At 37.7% G+C, this 19,589-nt stretch overlaps 1 protein-coding gene across 1 annotated transcript in view; it reads right to left on the reverse strand.

The window, feature by feature from the left end:
- Positions 1 to 19,589, reverse strand: part of SIM2 (SIM bHLH transcription factor 2) — a 57,444-nt gene that overhangs the window by 21,481 nt on the left and 16,374 nt on the right. The window contains exons 4-5 of the mRNA XM_061988637.1: positions 17,319 to 17,427; positions 1,893 to 1,978 (exon numbers count right to left, since the gene is read on the reverse strand). Coding sequence (XP_061844621.1) covers positions 1,893 to 1,978; positions 17,319 to 17,427 — 195 coding nt within the window. The remainder of the gene's footprint in view (positions 1 to 1,892; positions 1,979 to 17,318; positions 17,428 to 19,589) is intronic.

Here is a 19,589-nt window from a genome sequence, read left to right on the forward strand (position 1 = left end):
CTCACGCACATTCACACAAAGGTATATATAAACATTTGCATTTTTATGAGTTATTATTCTGGGGCAAAACAGACACTTTAAAAATCCAGTGGAGATTAATCCATCACATTTACAAAGATCAACTGCTGTATACATAAATGCACTAGAAATTAGTTTTAAAATCTTCAGTCAAGTTCAGATGATATTGTTTTGACATGTGACCAAGCTCAGGATCTTATGCATCCTGAATCCCCAATTTCCACTCTTAACAGCTTCAGTGTTAGACTGTCAAAATTCACAATGGTAGCTAAAGAGGAGAGGAAATTGTAACTTGAAGACTCTTTCAGAAAGTAAGATTTATTTAATGTAGTATTGGTATTTAGATATCATTTGTGCTCCTACCAATTTTCTAGTTCAAACAGTAGGCGTACTACACACTCTTCAGCTTAATTTCTGTATTTTTTTTTTAATTGTTAACTGTGTCCTATGAAAAGGAATTAATTTCCACTCTATTTAGTACTTCTGAACAACCTACTAAAGTCTCCAATAAATAGGCTCCTCCTGTATAACTTTCCTTCCTCTTCTCTAAACATGAGATTAGTATGTTCAGTACAGCAATGCTAAAAAAAGAGTATAATAGCAAGCAAAATTTATTTAAGCTCTCTCAGCAGATCCCACTAATTTCCATACTATTTGATTCATGAGTTTTTGCTGTGCTTCGGCTACTTGAGTGATATTTTAAAAATTATTAAGTCCCGACTCTAAATACAGCCAAAGAATAAATTTAAGTCAACATCTCTGTAGATGAATGTATCCTTGAATGCTTCACTGTGTAAACTTTCAATAGTGAGCAAAAGAGGAAAGAGTGTGATCCCCTTGATTAGCAATCATAAACAAGGAAAACAAAAAATGTACAGAGATACCACCACCATAAGCTCTACTCTTTTTCCTGATTTCAGATTCAGCTTTGAGACAGAATCATTTTTTGCTAGGAAGCAGCTGAGCAAACAAGAGTCCACATAATGAAGAATTATCAGTTTAACCAGGTAGATAGCAGTGTAAATAGACAAATACATACATGGCCCCGAGATATATTCCTTACAAGAGGTCTGCTTCTCTTGCATGCTTTTCTTTTTGTATTTGAATAACTCAAACAAAATGAAGCCTCACCAGACAGTATGTGAAACACTCTTCTCTCTTGATGCTTATGTGATAGAATAATACTGTTTAGTTCAAAGAGCGGCAAGTGAACACTGTGAAGCTGAAAATAAGAACTACCTGAATGGCAGGTGTTATTATACAGTCTCAGCATCTGCTGTGGCTTCTGATTTCATGTAATAAATAAAAAAATTAATACAGGCAAGAAGATTTATTAAAAAACTTGGTGGTTTAGTATAATTCAACCCTGAGTTGCTATTAATGATTGTTTACGGTAACATTATGGTCTTACTAATGCTGAAGTAGTTCTTGTCAGGTCAATGAGGTGACTTGTGCAACTGAGTGGATGCTCAATTGGAGCATGGTAACACCAGGGCAGAGGAATGCAGGAAATCTTCCAAGTTCCTGTGTCTGGGTTCCCACCTCACCTGCTGCCAGTTCCATAGGGGAATAAGACCTGGCTGTGCACTCCCCTTGCACCTCCATGGCTGTGCTCCAGCCAATGCCACAATCTGGAAGATCAGGAATCAGGATGTGGGAATGGGCCACAAAGAAAACTCCAACTCGCTGTGAGAGAGTCTAGACTTTTAGTACTAAGTGAATCTGCAATCAGCAGTGGCATTTTTCTGCATCTATTCTGATTCTTTCCATCATGGACTTTGTTTTCAGCTGCACATATTTAAAACAAAAGAAACTAAATAAACTTGTCATTTCTTGAATACTTGATGGGAAAACGAAAATCTTATATACATTACCTTGTAGCCACTGCATGTCAATCCTGCATTCCTCTTGGCTAGGACACACTTCATTCTCAGGAAAAATGATCTCTCAATTTCATATTCTGAAAACACAAACCACACTGCTTATTTATTACTGAAGATTTCAAAACTATCAATAACACTGTCTTTCATGATTTAACAGATGTATTTATGTCTCAGCCTTAGGCAGCAATGGAAATCGGCCTCCTCCTCTATCTCTGCCTTCAGGATTTCACCTTCATGTTAGGATTCCCTGTGAAAGTTGAACAAGTCAGCATGGCTAGGTCTCCAAATTTCTGTTTATACCACCCTTCACAAGGCAATGACCTTGTTTCTGAACAGCTAGTTACCAGACCATATTGGTAAAGGGAAAAAAACCCGCCTCCTTTGGAATGCAGGTAAATTAAGGTAGTCTCCCAAATAATTGCAGAATGGAAAACAAGAAAAATCATTGGTTTTGTAATAATTTGAGTGTATGTAGCTAGTCATGCCCAGATTGGTGATCTTCTGACCTACATATCCAATATTATTAGCTGTTTCACTGTCTTCCAAAACTATCTTGGTCGATGGGTTATAAACAAATGTCTTCATTGATAACCTCTAGAAATGTATTGCAGAGATAGAAACGTATTTTCTACTAATAAGTTACTCTTTAATGTTAATTATTCTCATTGACAGTTCAGACATCATTTATACATCTGAACTTTCTTTACAGAAAGTTGCAGTTTGGCAGAACACAGCTATCTAAGGAAAAGAAAACTCATTTGGTACATCTGTGAAAAGGAAAATCAAGGAAGCAGAAGGGCTTTCAGATTTGTTGTAAGGTGTATTACCTCCTAACTCCCCACAGGGTTTGATCCAGAGTCTGCTGTACTCAGTTACAGTCTTGTTTTAATTTGATTTGACTGCTGAATTGTGTTCCTGATTTTTGTGCATCCGTCACCCAATTAACACCTCTTAGCCACACATCTGCAGTGGTTTCAGTCTCAGACCACTACCTAGAAACCAATAAATTCTCTACATTCAGTTCTTAGTTTTAAAGGTCTGAAGATATAACCACAGAAAAAGGATTTATTGAGGAGGGAAAAGAACTGCAATACGTAGTGCATCTCAAATAGTATCAGCATTCCCGAGGATTTGAATTTTGCATTTATCTTCTTAAACCAAATTAGATCCCTAGGGGAAAAAGAGGCACTTAAATGAACTGGCACATCTATTATAGAGTTTTAAATACAAACTTATACAGTTTGGTGGGAGGAAGTCATACAGTACAAATTACCGTTGCTGAAGCATGATCTCATGAGTTAAGAATGGATTTGGTAGTTGAGAACATCAGTGCGATTCATGGCTTCAATATAGATTTTCTGTGTGACCTGACAGTCATGCCTGCTCTCTTTCTGCCACGGTAATGTGGACACAAAACAAAGGTAACTTTCATCCTTCAAAGGTGCCAAGGAAGTAAAATAATTAACCCACAGTGATGAGAGTACGAAGGCCATCTTTGGACATGGACTGAGTTGCTAGCCATTTTTATGACTTACATTCTTCTATAAAAAGAGATGATTCATGGAATTGAAAGCAAGACCTTAAAATTCACAAACATCCTAAAACAGGACCTAAAAGAGTCTCTTGATGTAAAAAACTCCTTCCAGGCACCTTCTTTTTGCTGCCTCCTTCATTTTCAAATGTTACTCCAGGCTAGCACACTGATACAGAAACATCCAGTTATCTCTAACTTACTGTTCCACCAGGAACAGGTTATGATGTATAGTGTGGTGTTTTGGTGTCTATGAAACTAGAGTAGTCTATATACTGTAAGATATCATTTTTACTTTATTATTTAAAATTGGTAATTATTTGAGTCTTTAAGAAGCGATCTTGTCTCCCTGATTGCATGGTGATAGACTGTAAGCAAGAAGTCCTCCTGGAACACCAGTCCTCGTAACTAGCTACAGGCTCTCTAGGAAATCAGTAAGGTGATTCAAACAATTCAAGGAAACAAGGAAAAGATGCTGCATGGTTTAGGAGGACAGAGTAAAGAGGGATAGAGTTTCACTCCAGCACTAAGAGTTATGTTATGGGAAGGGTAGGGTGATAAATTGTAACTCAGTAGTAGCTGCATGTGATTTGTAAGACTGAAGAGTAATAATTAGTAGCTTTCTCATTGTGTGTAATCAAGTGCAAAATTACATAAATAATTTAATAATTATGTGTTTATTAATTGTTGACCGTTTAATTACTAGGTTTTTGGTAGTGTGTTGCTGAACCAATAAACACTGGTCTCTTAAATCAGTTATGTCTCATGCCAGCAATCTAAACAGGAAAGAATTCCCTGTGAGGTAACTGGGGACTCATCTGGGAGCCCAGCTCCCATTTTTGAGACTTGAGCTACCTGGTATTAAGATATCTTAAGTGAGCAAAAGAAGAGAGGGTCTGAGTGGCCAAACAGAATCTGGGCTAACACACTGCCTTTTTACCTGAAGAAGCTAAAGTACCATTTGCATGATGGTAAGATGTGCATTAAGAGCAATTGTTTGTAGCATGTGGAAGCCACATTGCTATGAGAGTTGTCATTTTGGGGAGGGAAAGTAGAACGTGTCTAAATGAGAAAAGGAGAGCGTGAGCATTTCTAGATGTTCTGTGGCTCTAACAACTCTTAATGCAGTTGCTCAGTAATGCAGCCTGTCCTGTAGCACAGGTGGATGCAGAGTGCCACGGCCAGTTGGGAATGTTACATGGCTGGCTAATGCTAATGGTTGTGTCAAGGTGCCCAGTGAATAATGTGCAGGTGCTACATAGTGTCTGGCACCTTGTTTACAGAATAGGAATTGAATAATTCAAAAGCCACCAGAGAGAGACCCTTGTAAGTGTGTTTGTATTTGTGTGTGAGGGTGTGTGGGAGTATAAAATCTACCAGCAAGCTTTGAGAGTGACTTACTGGCAAGGAAAAACAGGACCAGGTCATCCACATTGTTCATGCTTATGTGAGTGCTATAATGTGGTGTCAGTAAAATCACTGTTCTGCTCTTCGTGTTGGTCTATCATTGGTGGGCACTGTGTACATATCTGTGTTTCTGTATTCCTACTGGGAATAAAACCACCTCCAGACCTCATCAACAGGCTGCAACATGTAAAGAGACAGTAAGACCAAAGCTCCTCACATTAAAAAAAAATCTAGATGTGCAAGACTGTGAACAGTGTGAATTAGTATTCATATTAACTGGTATCTTTGCCAGTGTTACTCCCCAGTGCCACTGAAAGTAGGAGAAAGCGGTAGCAAAGCAAAAATGAATGCAAGTAAATTTGTAATTGTAAACCTCATTGGGAAGTAAACAGCCTTGTTATCCTGCTGGATGCTAACACATCCATCAATGTACATTAGCAAAACTTAAAGTATCACATCCAGGCTATAACTGATGCAGTTTAAATGATCTACGCTGATGAAGACAGCCCAGGAAGAAAACAAGGTACTTGAGTTCCGACAAAGAGGGAGATGCTAAATATTCAAATAGGAGAAATCGGATGAGCTGTGAGAATACTGATTACTAATGCATGCTGTCCTGCTGCAGAGGTTAATCACAAACTTGTGAGGAGATAGTAGGCATGAAAGCTCAGCTTTAAAGCAGTTAAAAAAAGCCTGCAGCATGAATAACCAGCACCTGCTATAAAAACAGAATTGACTGGAGATGTCCAAGGATGTAGCAAAAGTTTCAAATTAGGGAAGGCAGGGAAACGGTAGATGTAAAATAAGCACTTCAGCCTATTCTTAAGAGTTAAGTGATTTTATCAATCAGAATTTAGTTTCAAAAGAAAAAATTGTAAAGCCCCACAACATAAAGCATCTAGACCTAGTAATGTGATTACTGATATCACTAGTGGTCTTTCAAGAAATTATGTGAGCACAGCACATATAAATAACAGAAAAAATCTTAGGCTATCAAGAAGGTGAAACAAGTTTGAAACAGAGGAAACCAATCAAGTGCTACCAATTCTTACGTAGTGAAATACTGAAAACTGTGGGTTAAGCAATATATATGAAACTTAAGAGGGAAAATAACAAATAGCAAAATGTTATGACTGAACCAGAATACAAGCAACACTGACAGAAAAGAGTCTTCCTAATTATTAGAGAATATTCAGGCCATCTAATAACTGAAGATTAACAACTGTATTCAATTATTCTGAAGTGTTAACTATATAAATGTGTCACCGTGATTTTAACACCTTTCCTTTAAGTGTGAAAAAAATGTTAAAAAGCTGTGTAGAAACTGTGTGTGCTTATTATAGAAAACAAAGGACAAGAAATAAAATGTTACTGAGTAGATCAGAAAGTCTTATAGGGATGTTCCAGCTGAGTCAACACACAAAAAAACCCCCCTATTAATAACAATCTTTGTGGGTTTTCATCTTCCATATGTATCACAGAAGAAAAAGTAATCCATTCAAACCCTATGGATATTGACAACTGCATATTGCTCAGCTTTGATTTGAGAGTTTGTGCATGTTTTAATTTCTTTTATGAAAAGAAAGAATGAGAAAGAAAACTGGATCCAATGTAAAGATGTTTTCATCTCTAGCAAAAGAAACCTCATTTCTCTGCATGAGGATGTATTTATTATTATAGTGATAATGATTAAAAGAACACTATTACAGTGCTGCACTTTCCATGTATGTATTCTGTGTATTTGTACAGATGTAATTATGTATTTACAAAAGAGCACTTCTAGAGCTATAAGAAACAAAGGAGACTTCATTAAGCACAGTAACGTCTCCCATAGTAAAGTGTACTTTCCAAGTGCGCCTGGAACTGAAACAACTACATCTTCACACAATGTGGTACTGAGGATATTTTAGATGGGAGTAAAACAATCTCATATGTACATTCACATTTGTCACTGCAGGAGGTATTATATATTATATTGCACCATCAACTACCAAAAAACTTTTTTGCTGACCAAAACTTAAAGAATGTTATTAAGAGCATTGACCAAATGCTTCTTAAACACTGAGAGGCATGGGGCATTGACCGCTACTCTGGGGAGCCTGTTTGCCTGTTTGACCACCCTCTCAGTAATGTTTCCTATATGTTGTCTGAACCTTCTCTAGTGCAGCTTCCCATATGTCCCACCACTTGGTCCCAGGGAGAAACGTTCAGCACTTCTGTCTCCACCTGCCCTCCTCAGCAAGCTTGAGAGAGCCATGAGATTGCCCCTCAGCCTTCTTTTCTCCAATCTAGACAAGCCCAAATTCCTTAGCTGCTCCTCACAGGACGTGGCTTTTGCCCTTTCACCAAATTTGTTGCTCTCCTCTGGACCTTCAACCTTCTTAAATTGTGGGGCCCAGAACTGCACACAATACTCCAGGTGAGGCCACATCAACACTGAATACAGTGGAATGGTCACCTTTTCTGACCTACTGGTTATGCTGCATGTGACACATCCCAGGGTGCAGTTTGCCTTCTTGACTGCCAGTGCAGCAACCAGCACCCCATATCTTTTTCTGCAGGGCTACTCCCCAGCTACTCCTCTCCCAGCCACTTGAGGTTTCCAGAAAATGAGCAATCACCACATAGAAATGGCAAATTTTGCCACAAATCATGCTAAATTTCACCATTGTATCTTTTACTGAATACCATTTCTTTCAAATACCCACTACTACAGCAAGTCCACTACAGATCATGAAACTCATTTAATTGCACCTTCTCTAGCATTTGCCACAGCCATCTTTAATTCTGACACACTGTTATGTATTGTTATCTTTTTCTTTTCACAGTTTTCCTTTGCAGGTCTAAGTATTGCAGCATGGATCTTTTCCACCTGCCCCTTTACTTTCCATGTCAGCATCTATTTTCCCACTTTACCTGACTGTGACTTACTTCTGTCTCTCAAACAATTTTAGAACAATTGGGAAATTAATCATTTTCATAAATGAGTTGAATAATTTTCAAAGTTTGTACATTCTTCTGTTCAAGCTTTTTTTCAGAAGATGAATGTAGAACATGTCTCAATAGCTGCTATAGTTAAAAAGAAACCTTCACCCACAGCCAACCGTCTTAGTACAGCTTTTAACATTTTCCAGGACTTATTGATGTCATGTTTCTCTACTACAAGAATTAGAGATGAAAAGCAGAGCTTTAGGCTTCCTTCTAAATGTTTACTCTCCCAATTTTCACATAATCACAGAATCACAGAATGGTAGGGGTTGGAAGGGACCTTTAGAGGTCATCTAGTCCAACTCCCCTGCAGAAGCAGGTTCACCTAGATCAGGTCGCATAGTGCTTTTTTTATCCAGTTATGTAGAACACAAACACAGGTCTATTTTTCTATTCCAGCCACTTCCAATATTTGTTACAACTTGGATTTACTTATGATAGCAAATTTCTGATAATTTTTATCCATGTATCAATGTTCAGCATTTGAAAGTGATTGCCCTCTTCTCACTGCTCCACAAACTTTTATTGAATCTTTTTAAGAATGACCAGTAAGACTCTCAGTTTGTATTCTAGAAATCCATTTTTCCCAAACTAGGTAGTTGATAATAGTTGGAAATGAAAACTGATGCATGTAGAACACTATATTTGGTCAGCATGACTATATGCTTTGAGCTGATTTCTTTTCTGCTGGTCTTCTTTGGAAGGGTGTAACTGAAGTTACTGAGATCCTGACTTTTTCAGTACCTCTGCTAGCAGAGCTTTTAGTAACATTGAGGTATCTTTTGTAATGAGTTTTGTAGGGAGAGTGACTGCAAATCAGAGTCTGCATCCATGTCCAGGGTCTCAATTTCAAATACATCACTGTTTAATTTTTAGCTGAACTTCTCATTTCCCTTATATGATTCAGAGAAGTTTCTCTATTTTACTGATATTATATTGCCTGTTTGTCTTACAGAGGCACTCTTTCTCAGAAGCTCTACTACAATGTAGCTGAGCAGATTCAGTAAAAGCTGCAAATGAGGCAGAGAGTAAGTAGCTTCATCCAAATCCCAGACCAAACTTATTCGTATGTTAAAACCCTCACAGAGCTGAAACACAGCAATCTGTGATTGAGAACACAAAAAGCCATGGTTGTCTGTGAACATACAGAAGATGCTTTCTCACAGCACTGAGTACCATTTGTACAAAGTATGCCTTCTCCATTAATACCTTTTCTTAGCTTAGTATATCACACAATACAGTCTGACTGTAAATACAAGTCAAGAACAAAATAGCCTGTTTCTATTTGACAGATTTATATTTTCTTACACAAACAGAGTGAATGTCATGGAGAGGAAAATGAGTCTTCCTGTTTTGGATAAAGAATTTGTGCATTCATTTACACATATAGCATGTAACTGACAAACAAGATTCTCTAAGCGTTTCTGTGAAATTATGGTTAGTTTTATGGGAGTCAGAATTCTCCATCCCTGAGAGCGCAACTATGAAATCTGTCTTTGCTTTCCACTCCATCTTTCTTCACTTTTGAAAGAAAACAGTCACAAAATTCTGTGGTTTTCATGCAGTTTGCACAGTGGTCTGAGAAAAAAAGATCTTCACAAGTTTTTCCACAGCTTCACCTCTCATGCCCTTATTTTCTCTGAGGTAAAAGCTGATGTTTTATATCTCTTTCCCAAAGCCTCTAAGTTCGGATATTAGCAAAATATGACATCGCTTTGTTGCAGAATCACTTTGGAATTTAATAGACATCAGCATGCAAACTGCAGACTGCTGCACCATGCCCTATTTTAACAATGCATCTGTCTCATCTGTCACTACAAAAGACACGAAGCAGCATTGAAACAATTTGGAAGCTTTTCACACAGCTAATGATTCATGTCCACTCTACATTGCTACGTGTCAGAGACAGAAGCTATTCTCAAAGGGCATATTTAGACCGAAGCACATGGTCACTTGCTTCTACCTTCACTCCCAACCAACTTCTTCAGAGGCACGTGGCTGCCTCAAGCTAGTGCATTCCTCTGGAGACAAGGCACACGTGTGTGATGAGCTTCACCCCATGTCCCTGCTAGTCTGTTTTACAGGGTGGAAACACAGATACCACAAGTTCACGTTTGGATAACACTCCACTGCCCATCCCCCAAACACCCTGCATATTTCTGCCCTTTCAGTTGGTTATTTACATCTTACTTCCTCTATACTAGAAAGTCACACATGTTCTGCTCTTATTCTCGTGTAATCTGCAAAGCATCTGGGTCCCACCAATCGTGTTGCTTACTAAAAGAGCATGTGAGTGTCTTGGCTAGTCTCTTGTGAGCATAATAAGGCTAAAGCTTTTGTGTGACACAGGAGAGAGAATGCCACAAATTCTATCCCTTAATTCTGAATGAAGATGACACCAACTCCTAAAACAAAAAAATAGGACAAATACCAAAGAGACGCTTGCATAATAGCACATGGTCTTAAAGTAGTCCTTGAAGCTGGGAATGCAGAATTGACCAACAGGGCCAGCATGAGAAGGGGCTTGCAAATGCCTTTGGTGGACTTTCCTCATGACAAGTTCAGAAGCAGGCCTGGAGACGAGTTAGTGGAAAATGAGGAGTCAGACCTGTCAGTCTGGTGCATACTGATCATCTTTATTATCGCTATGCCAGAAAGAACAGTGCAAAATTTAGGCTTTGGCTAAAACTATTCTGCAATGGTGCATGCAAAGGGACATACAAAGACATTTCCCTGTCCTTCATTGGTACGTGTGGTCAAAAGCAATTACAAGTTACAGAGAAGAAACAAAGCAGTTAGACATGCTTTCCCTTCTCCCTATTACAGCATCACATATACACATGCAAGTTATAGACTTCAGTCTTCTTTTTTAGCAAATGAGTGGCACCTGTTGAATAATAAAATATAAATAACTTACATGGCAAAATTGCAAATTGCATATCTAGAGAGACAGCAAGTTCCCATGCATGTACTACACTTTTCTACAGCCAAAATAATAATTGTGTATTAAAATTGAGTGTAAAAAAGACCTTTCCAGATGTACAATTTTCTATTCCCTTCTTTCAATAATGAACAAAATGTACGTAGAGAAGATGTGGGAAAGTGTGGAGTAGCATTTACTCCTTAGCTGACTGATGCCCTTAAAGCATCAACCACAATGGAGAAAGTCTGACACAATATATTCCACATTCCTTGTGTAGCTTACATTAGGCTTACAACTAATCATATAAGAATTATGCAGTTGTTAGCAGGCAACTTGAGTGTCTACAATGACTACATTATTTTTCCCTTTGCTCTGGGTAATGTTAATAAACTGGTTTTAGTACACCATGCCTCAGTGTGCAAGTCAGCAAAAGTTGTGAAGATGTAGAAGTTTTAAAGGATTAAAATCTCAGAAAAAACATATGAAACCAATAAAAGACACACAATATCTGACTCCAAATACACACACGGAAGAGCTGCACACAATGCTGAATCCCTCAATTGCTTGTCTCAGTTAACCTGCTGTGTAAATACCTCTTGTTTCGTATTCTTCTTGCATTCAGCTGCAATGATGACAGGTGGACTGACTAGCCATAAACAGTTTGCACTACCCTGATATTTCATGCAAAAAATTCCTTCTTTATTCTTATAGATATCATTCAGGAGGTACAGCATTTCCCTAAAGCTTCCAGATGGTTTAATATTACTACGCTGCTACAAGCCTAATGCTCTATGCTACTAACTTAAAGAAAACATCCTGAAAAAATGATTGGTACAGACATTCTTCTGACAGTCACATCATTTGAGGGCTTAAGGTACCAATTTATTCTAGTGTGTGCATCCCAGCCTGTGTCAGGATGTTTCCTCTAAAGAGCATGCTAGGGGGAGCTGGGCATAGTCAATAATCCTGGTGTGATCCTCAACATTCAGTCCCTAAACAACAGTCACAATTTCAGCCACATTCAAAATCACCTCTGGACAAGACATTTCATAACAGTCACTTCACAAACCTTTACCAGCATTGTGTCTCCCACAATGCTAGTACCAAAATGCTTGCTGCTGAGCTGTAACAACTTAGACTTACTACTCTGACAGACATTGTATTTTGGGCTATATGTGAGCTGAGAAAAGGGGCAAACTCCTCACATGCCTCCATAAAGTTATGGGTCCATTGTTGGCTAGGTAGAATTTTGTGTGGCACCACAACCTATGCAGTACACACTGAGTCTCTACAGTCAGTCATAAACATAGCCTTGAAGTTTTACAAGATTCAGAAACTACTATTACCTCACCATCCTCACATTTTGGAGCCCAGACACCCTGCTGGATGACTACATTCTGCTCCAGCAGGAGAATCTCATATAGTGGACCCAGCTCTGCTACTCAAAGAAACAGAAAAGAAAAAGCTTTCAGAGTTGTAAGGGTTCAAGGAAAGACAGCATGTAAAAACCCACTTCCCTACATCCTAATAAATCAGTTTCTCATCCCTATTCCATGAAAGAAATCTCACATTCCTGATAGTAAGTGTGGCATATCTTAGGATAGAGACATAGGAATCCTGATATCCTATGCAACAGATCCAGGTAGTATAGGGAGTGCAAAACTGAGGTGTAAGGCTTCACAGGTACAAAACTAAGCCACAACTCACTAAAATGCTGCAGATCAGAAATACATTAAGCAATATTTGGAAAGGCGTGAAGGACCAGTGAAGTCATATAAGGTACAAACACAGCCAATACATCATTTGGAAAGGATATAAGTTTTTTTCTTTTTCCTGCTAACCCATCCAAGTTGAATAGAATGGATTCTGGTTTTGTTACAACTGGTGCATACCCTGCCTTTAATGTGTACATGAGATTATTCTTTTTCTCCACCCCAGCTACCCTCAGCTGTTGGCCTCTTTCATAGAAAGGGACCAGAACAAATTGCTTTACATTTTCAATGCTGGACATGCAAGTAAAAAGGCAGTTTAAAGACTTTGTACGTTAAAGCTGAAATTCTCCAAAGCCTCCACAGATCGTGAGGCTTATGGCTTTCATTGAGTCATAGCTTGCAGACTTTAAAGGCCAGTAAGGAGCATTAGATCATAGAGGTAACCTGTACATTACAATTTGTTAAACTTCAGTCAGTTATTCCTGTGCTGAGCTCTTCTGTTTCTGAGCTTCTTCTAAATAGAAGATGAGAAACTTCTATTTGCCTAAAGCATATCTTCTCTAAAGGCATTCGGCCTCGATGTGAAGATATCAAAAGAGGAAGAAACCACTCCTTCCCACAGTATTTTATTCCAGTGGTTAATCAGTCTCCTGGTTATAAATGTATGCATTATTCTCATTTGAGCTTTTGTGGTTTCAGTTCACAGACATTGGTCCTTGACATGTTTTTTTTCTTCTAAACCAGTCCTTTAGTTCCCAGTATTTACTTTCTTTGGAAGTATGCACACACAGTAATCAAGTCACCTCCCAGTCTTCTTTTTGATGAACCAAACAGATGGTGTTCTTTTATGTCTCATTATAAGCCTTTCTAGTCCTTCAATCATTTTTGTGGCTCTCCTCTGTACTTTCTCCAAATTGCCATTTTTTTTAAGCAGACAACAAAATTATACAGGAAAATTCAGTGTCCATTTCACTAATACTGTACAAAGGATACAACTATTCACCCTTGTTATTCCTCTTCACTATTCCCCTGTTTATAGGCACAAGGATTTTTCATTACCCCTTTTTGCCACAGCTTCACAATAGGAGCTCATACTAAGCTGTTTATCCTTGATGACTTTGAAATGCTTCTCAGTGTTGCTGTCTTCCAGTGACTTGATCCAAAAGCTTTCTTATCAAAACTTGCTGTAGCACCAAATTAGACTTATCTAAAGAATGATGACACAACAGCTAGTTTGCAAACATCTATTTTCCCAATTTTTATTATATTTCATATTGCTATGAAATCCTAGCTTCAAGAAACAAGTGATTATCCAACAGTTCTCAATGTTTATTAAAAAACCTCAATCTACCCTCTATTCTTGATGATGGGCCTTGTGCCTGAAATGTTAGAAACTCCAGGGCAAACTTTAAAAAAATAAAGTTGTAACTTCAGAAGGCTTATGCCTTTTAAACTCATACTTCATTTTTTATGTACCAGGCTGAGTTGTCTGAAGAAAAACAATGTGACAGTGAACATGATATAAAGAAATCAATACTCCATCTGATTTTAGGCAGTGAGCAATAATTTGCATTTCCCTGAGAAATAAAACTCATGAAAATAAGATTTCTGGAGCTCAACAGCTGCAGGGCTTCTACCTTTCTCATGTTTGGTCTTTCAGAAAAGCTTCTATGGAACTGATGAAGCACTGGAAATACAAGGGAAGGTTTGAAGACCATGATGAAGACGATTAAAAGTAAATGAAGAAGTAAATACAATGATAACATCCAAATTTACAAAGACTATAAAACTGGAGGTAAAAAATAATCTATATTCTGTGTTCTTCAATACCAGTAACAGAATAATGCAAAATATAGATATGTATGTTCACCTTTGTGATTTTATTTCTATCATAACAGATGTTATCAAGTTACAACTGCTGAAGTAGCAACTGAACTAAAAATGTGTATATATATATATATGAGAATTAGCTGAAGACACATCTTGATCAAGTAAAGGTACATGAGCCAAGCTGTAAATTTGTGTTATAAATCTCTATATCTGCAGTGCAATTTTGATTTTACTCCTAATATCACAGATTGGAAAGATCTTTAATGTAATTAAAAAGAAATGTTTTGCTTGACCCACTGACTTGATGAATCAGGTGTGTTTTCAAAGATTAATTGAGATAAAATCAGACTGAAATGACAAAAAAAGTTCTTATTATTTGAAAATATAGCTACTTTCATTCAGCTTCACTCAGTCCTAGAGTAATTTGCAGAACTCCATGTTCTGTATAACTGTTCCAAATATCTACTAAAATACAGACAGAAATTTCTTCATTACTGTCATTTATTAAATAGGTTTCCAGGTTTAATTGAAAAAAAAATAGGAAACCTGCTTTGATTTCTCTAGGACAAATAGTTTCAGGTTATACCTGAAGATATATATGTATAAAATGTGTGCACTGCAGGAATAGGAGCTACTGACAAGGGGAAGACAAATATAAATAAATATCATTTTAAACAGATTTAGCTATGTATTCCAGGTGTTTTAATACACCTGCTCCATGCATTGTATGGGGAAGAGAGATATAAAAGTAAGATTTGCATAAAATAAACCCTATACAAACCAGAACACAGGTGAACTCCTCTATCTTCTCCAAGCCTAGGAATTCAAGGAAGATGCTGTTGTTTTGAGGTTTTTATCATTTTCCTCTGCTACATAAAATTTTACACAAAAGAAAACATACATGAATAGATCACATTTCAAAGTAAATTTTCCTGTACCTTTGCACTATTAAGAAACTGGAGCGGGATACTAATAAAAACCAGCACCTATGCAGAATAGGGCAAAGAAAGCTACAATGAGGCATATATCTGGGGCTAATTATACCATCAGCAGAATTTCTGACTGAAACAGTTGTGAGTAAATGGTTTCAACTGTGTATAAAGTCTTTTTAAACAACTGGAACAGAATTACTCTTCATGGACAGGAATTTGTTAAGGAAATAAAAATTCCACCATAAGTAGCTAAAATGAGAAAGATTTGATTGTTTCAGAAAACAAATGCTAACAGGCAAGATAAGCATCCAGAAACATCCAACTGTAAGTAAGATATCTTACTTTGTTATTCTGAACAAAACAAAAAAAACTTCTGGAACTGCAAGACTTGTGCTTTGTCTCTCTGCTTCTAGTAAACCAGTCATGATATTAAACAGAGAACGGGAAGAGCTGTGATCTTATTTGCACTTGACATATAAATTCATTCTGATTAGTTGTCCGTTACTTTACATGTCTAAAAATCTCCAACTAAGAATTTTTCTTTAAATGTATGTTCTAACAAGAACAGGAGGCTCATGATATTGTCAAGAGAGTAGGTATAAAAATGCTTTACTACCAATTCTGGATACCAGCAGAACTGCATGAAGATGAGTTAATACTGGAGGTATCCCCTCTGCTCATCAGTAAGGCAGGAAAGAGGAAAAAAATGGTTTGTTTCTTGTTTTTTCAACTGTCAACACTGAAAAAAAAAAAACCCCTGACAGAGGAATGAGCAAATTATTGTCACATAACAACCAGAATCAGAAGAGTTCAAGAGAAATAAGAGATTGTTTTTCAAGACACCAAGGCACACACAAGACAACCTGTTTGGAGACGAAGAAGAGAGAAGGAGGCTAAGATAATTTTTCCATTTACACCACTCAGAGCGGTACATATTCTTTCAGGTATTGGAACTTTCCAGCAGTCAGAACTTTGGTGAAATCACCAAATACAGAAATTGCATAGGCATCCAAGCTGAAAAAAAAAAAAAAGCCTGATCCTAAACAGAATTGTAGTGTGAAACTGAAGTTCCTTGTGCTTTTAGGTGCCATACCTTAAGAAAGCCAGCAGAAATCAGCAGGATGTGAGCTCCAATTGATTAAGCAATTTAAAAATATATGTGAAAGCGCACTGTACATGACAGAGATAGATTATTTCTGATACTCTAAAGTTCAAAGAATTGTCCCTGAGGACAAAAAAGATGCTGAAGAAGATAGTACAGTGCAAAGATGAACATCGTTAGTTATATAGTAGTTTTAATGCTGAAGCAAGAACTTAATACACAGAGGGTTATGTTAATATTTATGTACAATGGCTGAGCACAGCCAAGGTGGACAGTCTGATCCAGCTGTTCACATAAACAATAAGAGTTCTGCTGTCTTCCCTGACATTCCATCCAGCTTAGCATCATGCTGTATGGGTATGCGTGGGTGAATCATCTGCAGCACCTGAACAGGATGCTTGGAGAGGCTTGGTGAATCAGTGATCCAATATCAAGGGATATTATTTTGCTGAAGAGATTACTCTTTTTTTTTTTAATGAGAGTTTCTACATTAAGGTCATTCATAAAACCCGTTTTTACTCTTCCTACAGTGTAGGATATTAAGTCTGGCTGTTTGTCCAAGCTTCAAATTTGACAGTGGCTTTTAAAACATTTAAAGTGTCCTTCTCTTTCCCAATTGCCTAATGTTTTGTTTGTGGCTGTTTTTTTATGCTAAGACCATGTAGCTGCAACTGTGCACAGCTAGACCATTGCAACATTCCTGCAACCTCAGCAGTGATGACAAAATGAAAGGGCTTAAATGGCCACTGGGGAAAATCTAAAAACCTGTTTAAAACTGCGTGGACTCCATGGCATGAAAAGTATTAGTTAATCGAGAATACCTGATTCCCTTTACTACAACAAACCAAAATCGTGGGTCACAGTTTCAAGTTCATGCTCCTCCTCCATTTGTGTACATAGCTTCATATCAGATAAATAGGGACTTGGCACATTTCAGCTTAGAGTTGTTACATTTGTTAGGATGGCATTTTGAACATAGACCACACAAATACCTTGCAAGAGGTGAGGATGAAGAGGCTGGTGAGCAGTAAGAACAGCTGTCATCTCATCATGATCAGATGGATGGATGTACTCATAAATGCTGTTACCAGTAAGCTCCACCTGTGAAGAGACATGTAACACATGAAGTGGTGCAGCTGGCTATTTTTTTTTCCTATCCCAAAAGTGCTCTCAAGTAACCTGCATACACTGCATCTGGGTAACCATTTTGAAAACATAAGTTGGATGTATAAAAATAATGTTCCAAATTATAACCACTAAACGGAATTAATTCCTTCTGCAGCAGTAACTAATATGATAAGGGCTTTTATGGGAATTTCTAGTGATCATCAGGATACAGAAGAGCAGCTATTAGAGAGAGCTGGCAAATGAACTGACAAACTAGAGCAGCTGTGGAAATGTTAGATTGCCACAAAATGAGATAAAATCTCTGTGGACTGTATTAATGTCTCTCGAGAAGACAGATACCCAAAAAAACAACGTTTCTACAGGTTCATAGAAACTATCACCTGCATTCAGTTGGCAGTTGAACTTTCCACAGAGACAAACCCCTAGACTTACACAATTCCTTTCTGCCTTTTCAAAGATGATCCACTACACTCGATCCACAGTAGCACGAAGGACTCAGAACAGTAGCCAGTGAACTCGAAAGGCAGACTTCCATTAGATTTTCATAGACACTGGACTGAGCCTGCACTACTTTAAATAAACATGCATGGATCTAGTCTTAGATATCTGTGTATTCCCTCTTCTCACTTGAACTTTGCTCACGCAATAATGCATTTCTGCCTTTCCCACTGTTGTACCCATAATAACTACTGCTCAAAAAAAAAAAGGAATGGCATGCACCGTATGTCCTTTTAGCTAACTCTATTTGCCACGTATAAAACTCACCAACAAAAGTCTCCAGATAGATGCAGTAATTGATTTAAGGAGTGAACCAATACTTTGAGCCTGTGTTTTAAATTAGTGTCAGGCTGCCCAATTGTTCAGCGTGGCCTGATGTGCCTTGGGCCCCCAAGATCAGAGGCAGCTGAGAGGTGAAGTAATTTAACCTATTATTCTGAGCCAATCCTACTGATTTGCTAAGATGTGTGAGTTGCCCTTTCTTTGGAATAAATGAAGTTGTCTACCCCACAAAGCAATCTTTTTCCGAAAATGTTTCTCATCGTCCCATTTTCTGCATTATTCATGGAATGTCTCTTCCCAAGACTATGCAAACTAATTTTTTTTCTAGCCATCTATTCCCCGTTGCTTGTTTCCAACAACCCCTCCCTGCAAAAACAAAACCACCAACACTGATTTGATATTCTAGCCAGAATAAAATTTCACCAAATAAGGGGGGGAAAAAAGAGAGAGAATGAGGATAAAGAAAAAGCAAGACCGGGAGAGAGAGGGATAAGAAAAAGAAAGAAAGGCAAAGAGAAAGAGGTGGAGAGTGAGAAAGAAACAGGAAGAAAAGAGAGAGAACAATAGGGGAGGAAAGGGAGAGAGAAGGGGCAAGCCAAGGAAACAAGAAGATTATTTACGTTGGTTCATTTATATAATTTTCTCTAAAGTTGTCTTTAGAAAGCACTGTCTGTTCCTTCTCAGGATTGGAACAGGTGGGGACCTGTTAATAGTAACATTCCATATTCAAGCTTTAGTGGTGGGAGAGTGAGGAGAATATACATGCTTCTCAATGCTTATATTTGTTTTTAATTACATGGAGAAAAATTTTTTGTAAATGTCCATAACTGCCTTCATAAGTATCATCACCACCTACAGACATGTAAAACTGAATATTTAAAAATTCTTATGCTGATGGGCATTTGATTGCTCATATACTTAGTAAACCAGAACTTGGAAGAAAAAGAAACACTGTATAAATGTACAGCTATGGTCAGTGTTCAAACCAAAAGGACTATCATTTATGAACTTGCTCTTTTTTTTCTTTTTTTTGGCTAATAAGTGTTTTGCTGAAAAGCATGGTTTGTCTCTGAAATTAAAACTTTATCAGAGAATGCAACTTACAGCAACAACAAAAATCATGGGTGGTTGTATGCAAACAACCTCTCCCTTCAATATAAAGGCTTTCTTACAGAAATATCACCAAATAACCTGACTAATCACATCAACTGTGGTAATCCAAAAGCTGTTGTTGCATCTCTGCTATTAGGAAATAGAATCATAGCCACATCAACATACCTCAGCTCTCCTACAAAGTACAACTCCTAGGTTGGGCATCTCTTGCTTTTACAAAAGTCGTTACCTATTTTTGAAGG

Source organism: Colius striatus, chromosome 1, assembly GCF_028858725.1.
Source record: "Colius striatus isolate bColStr4 chromosome 1, bColStr4.1.hap1, whole genome shotgun sequence".
In the NCBI taxonomy this organism is placed as follows: domain Eukaryota; kingdom Metazoa; phylum Chordata; class Aves; order Coliiformes; family Coliidae; genus Colius; species Colius striatus.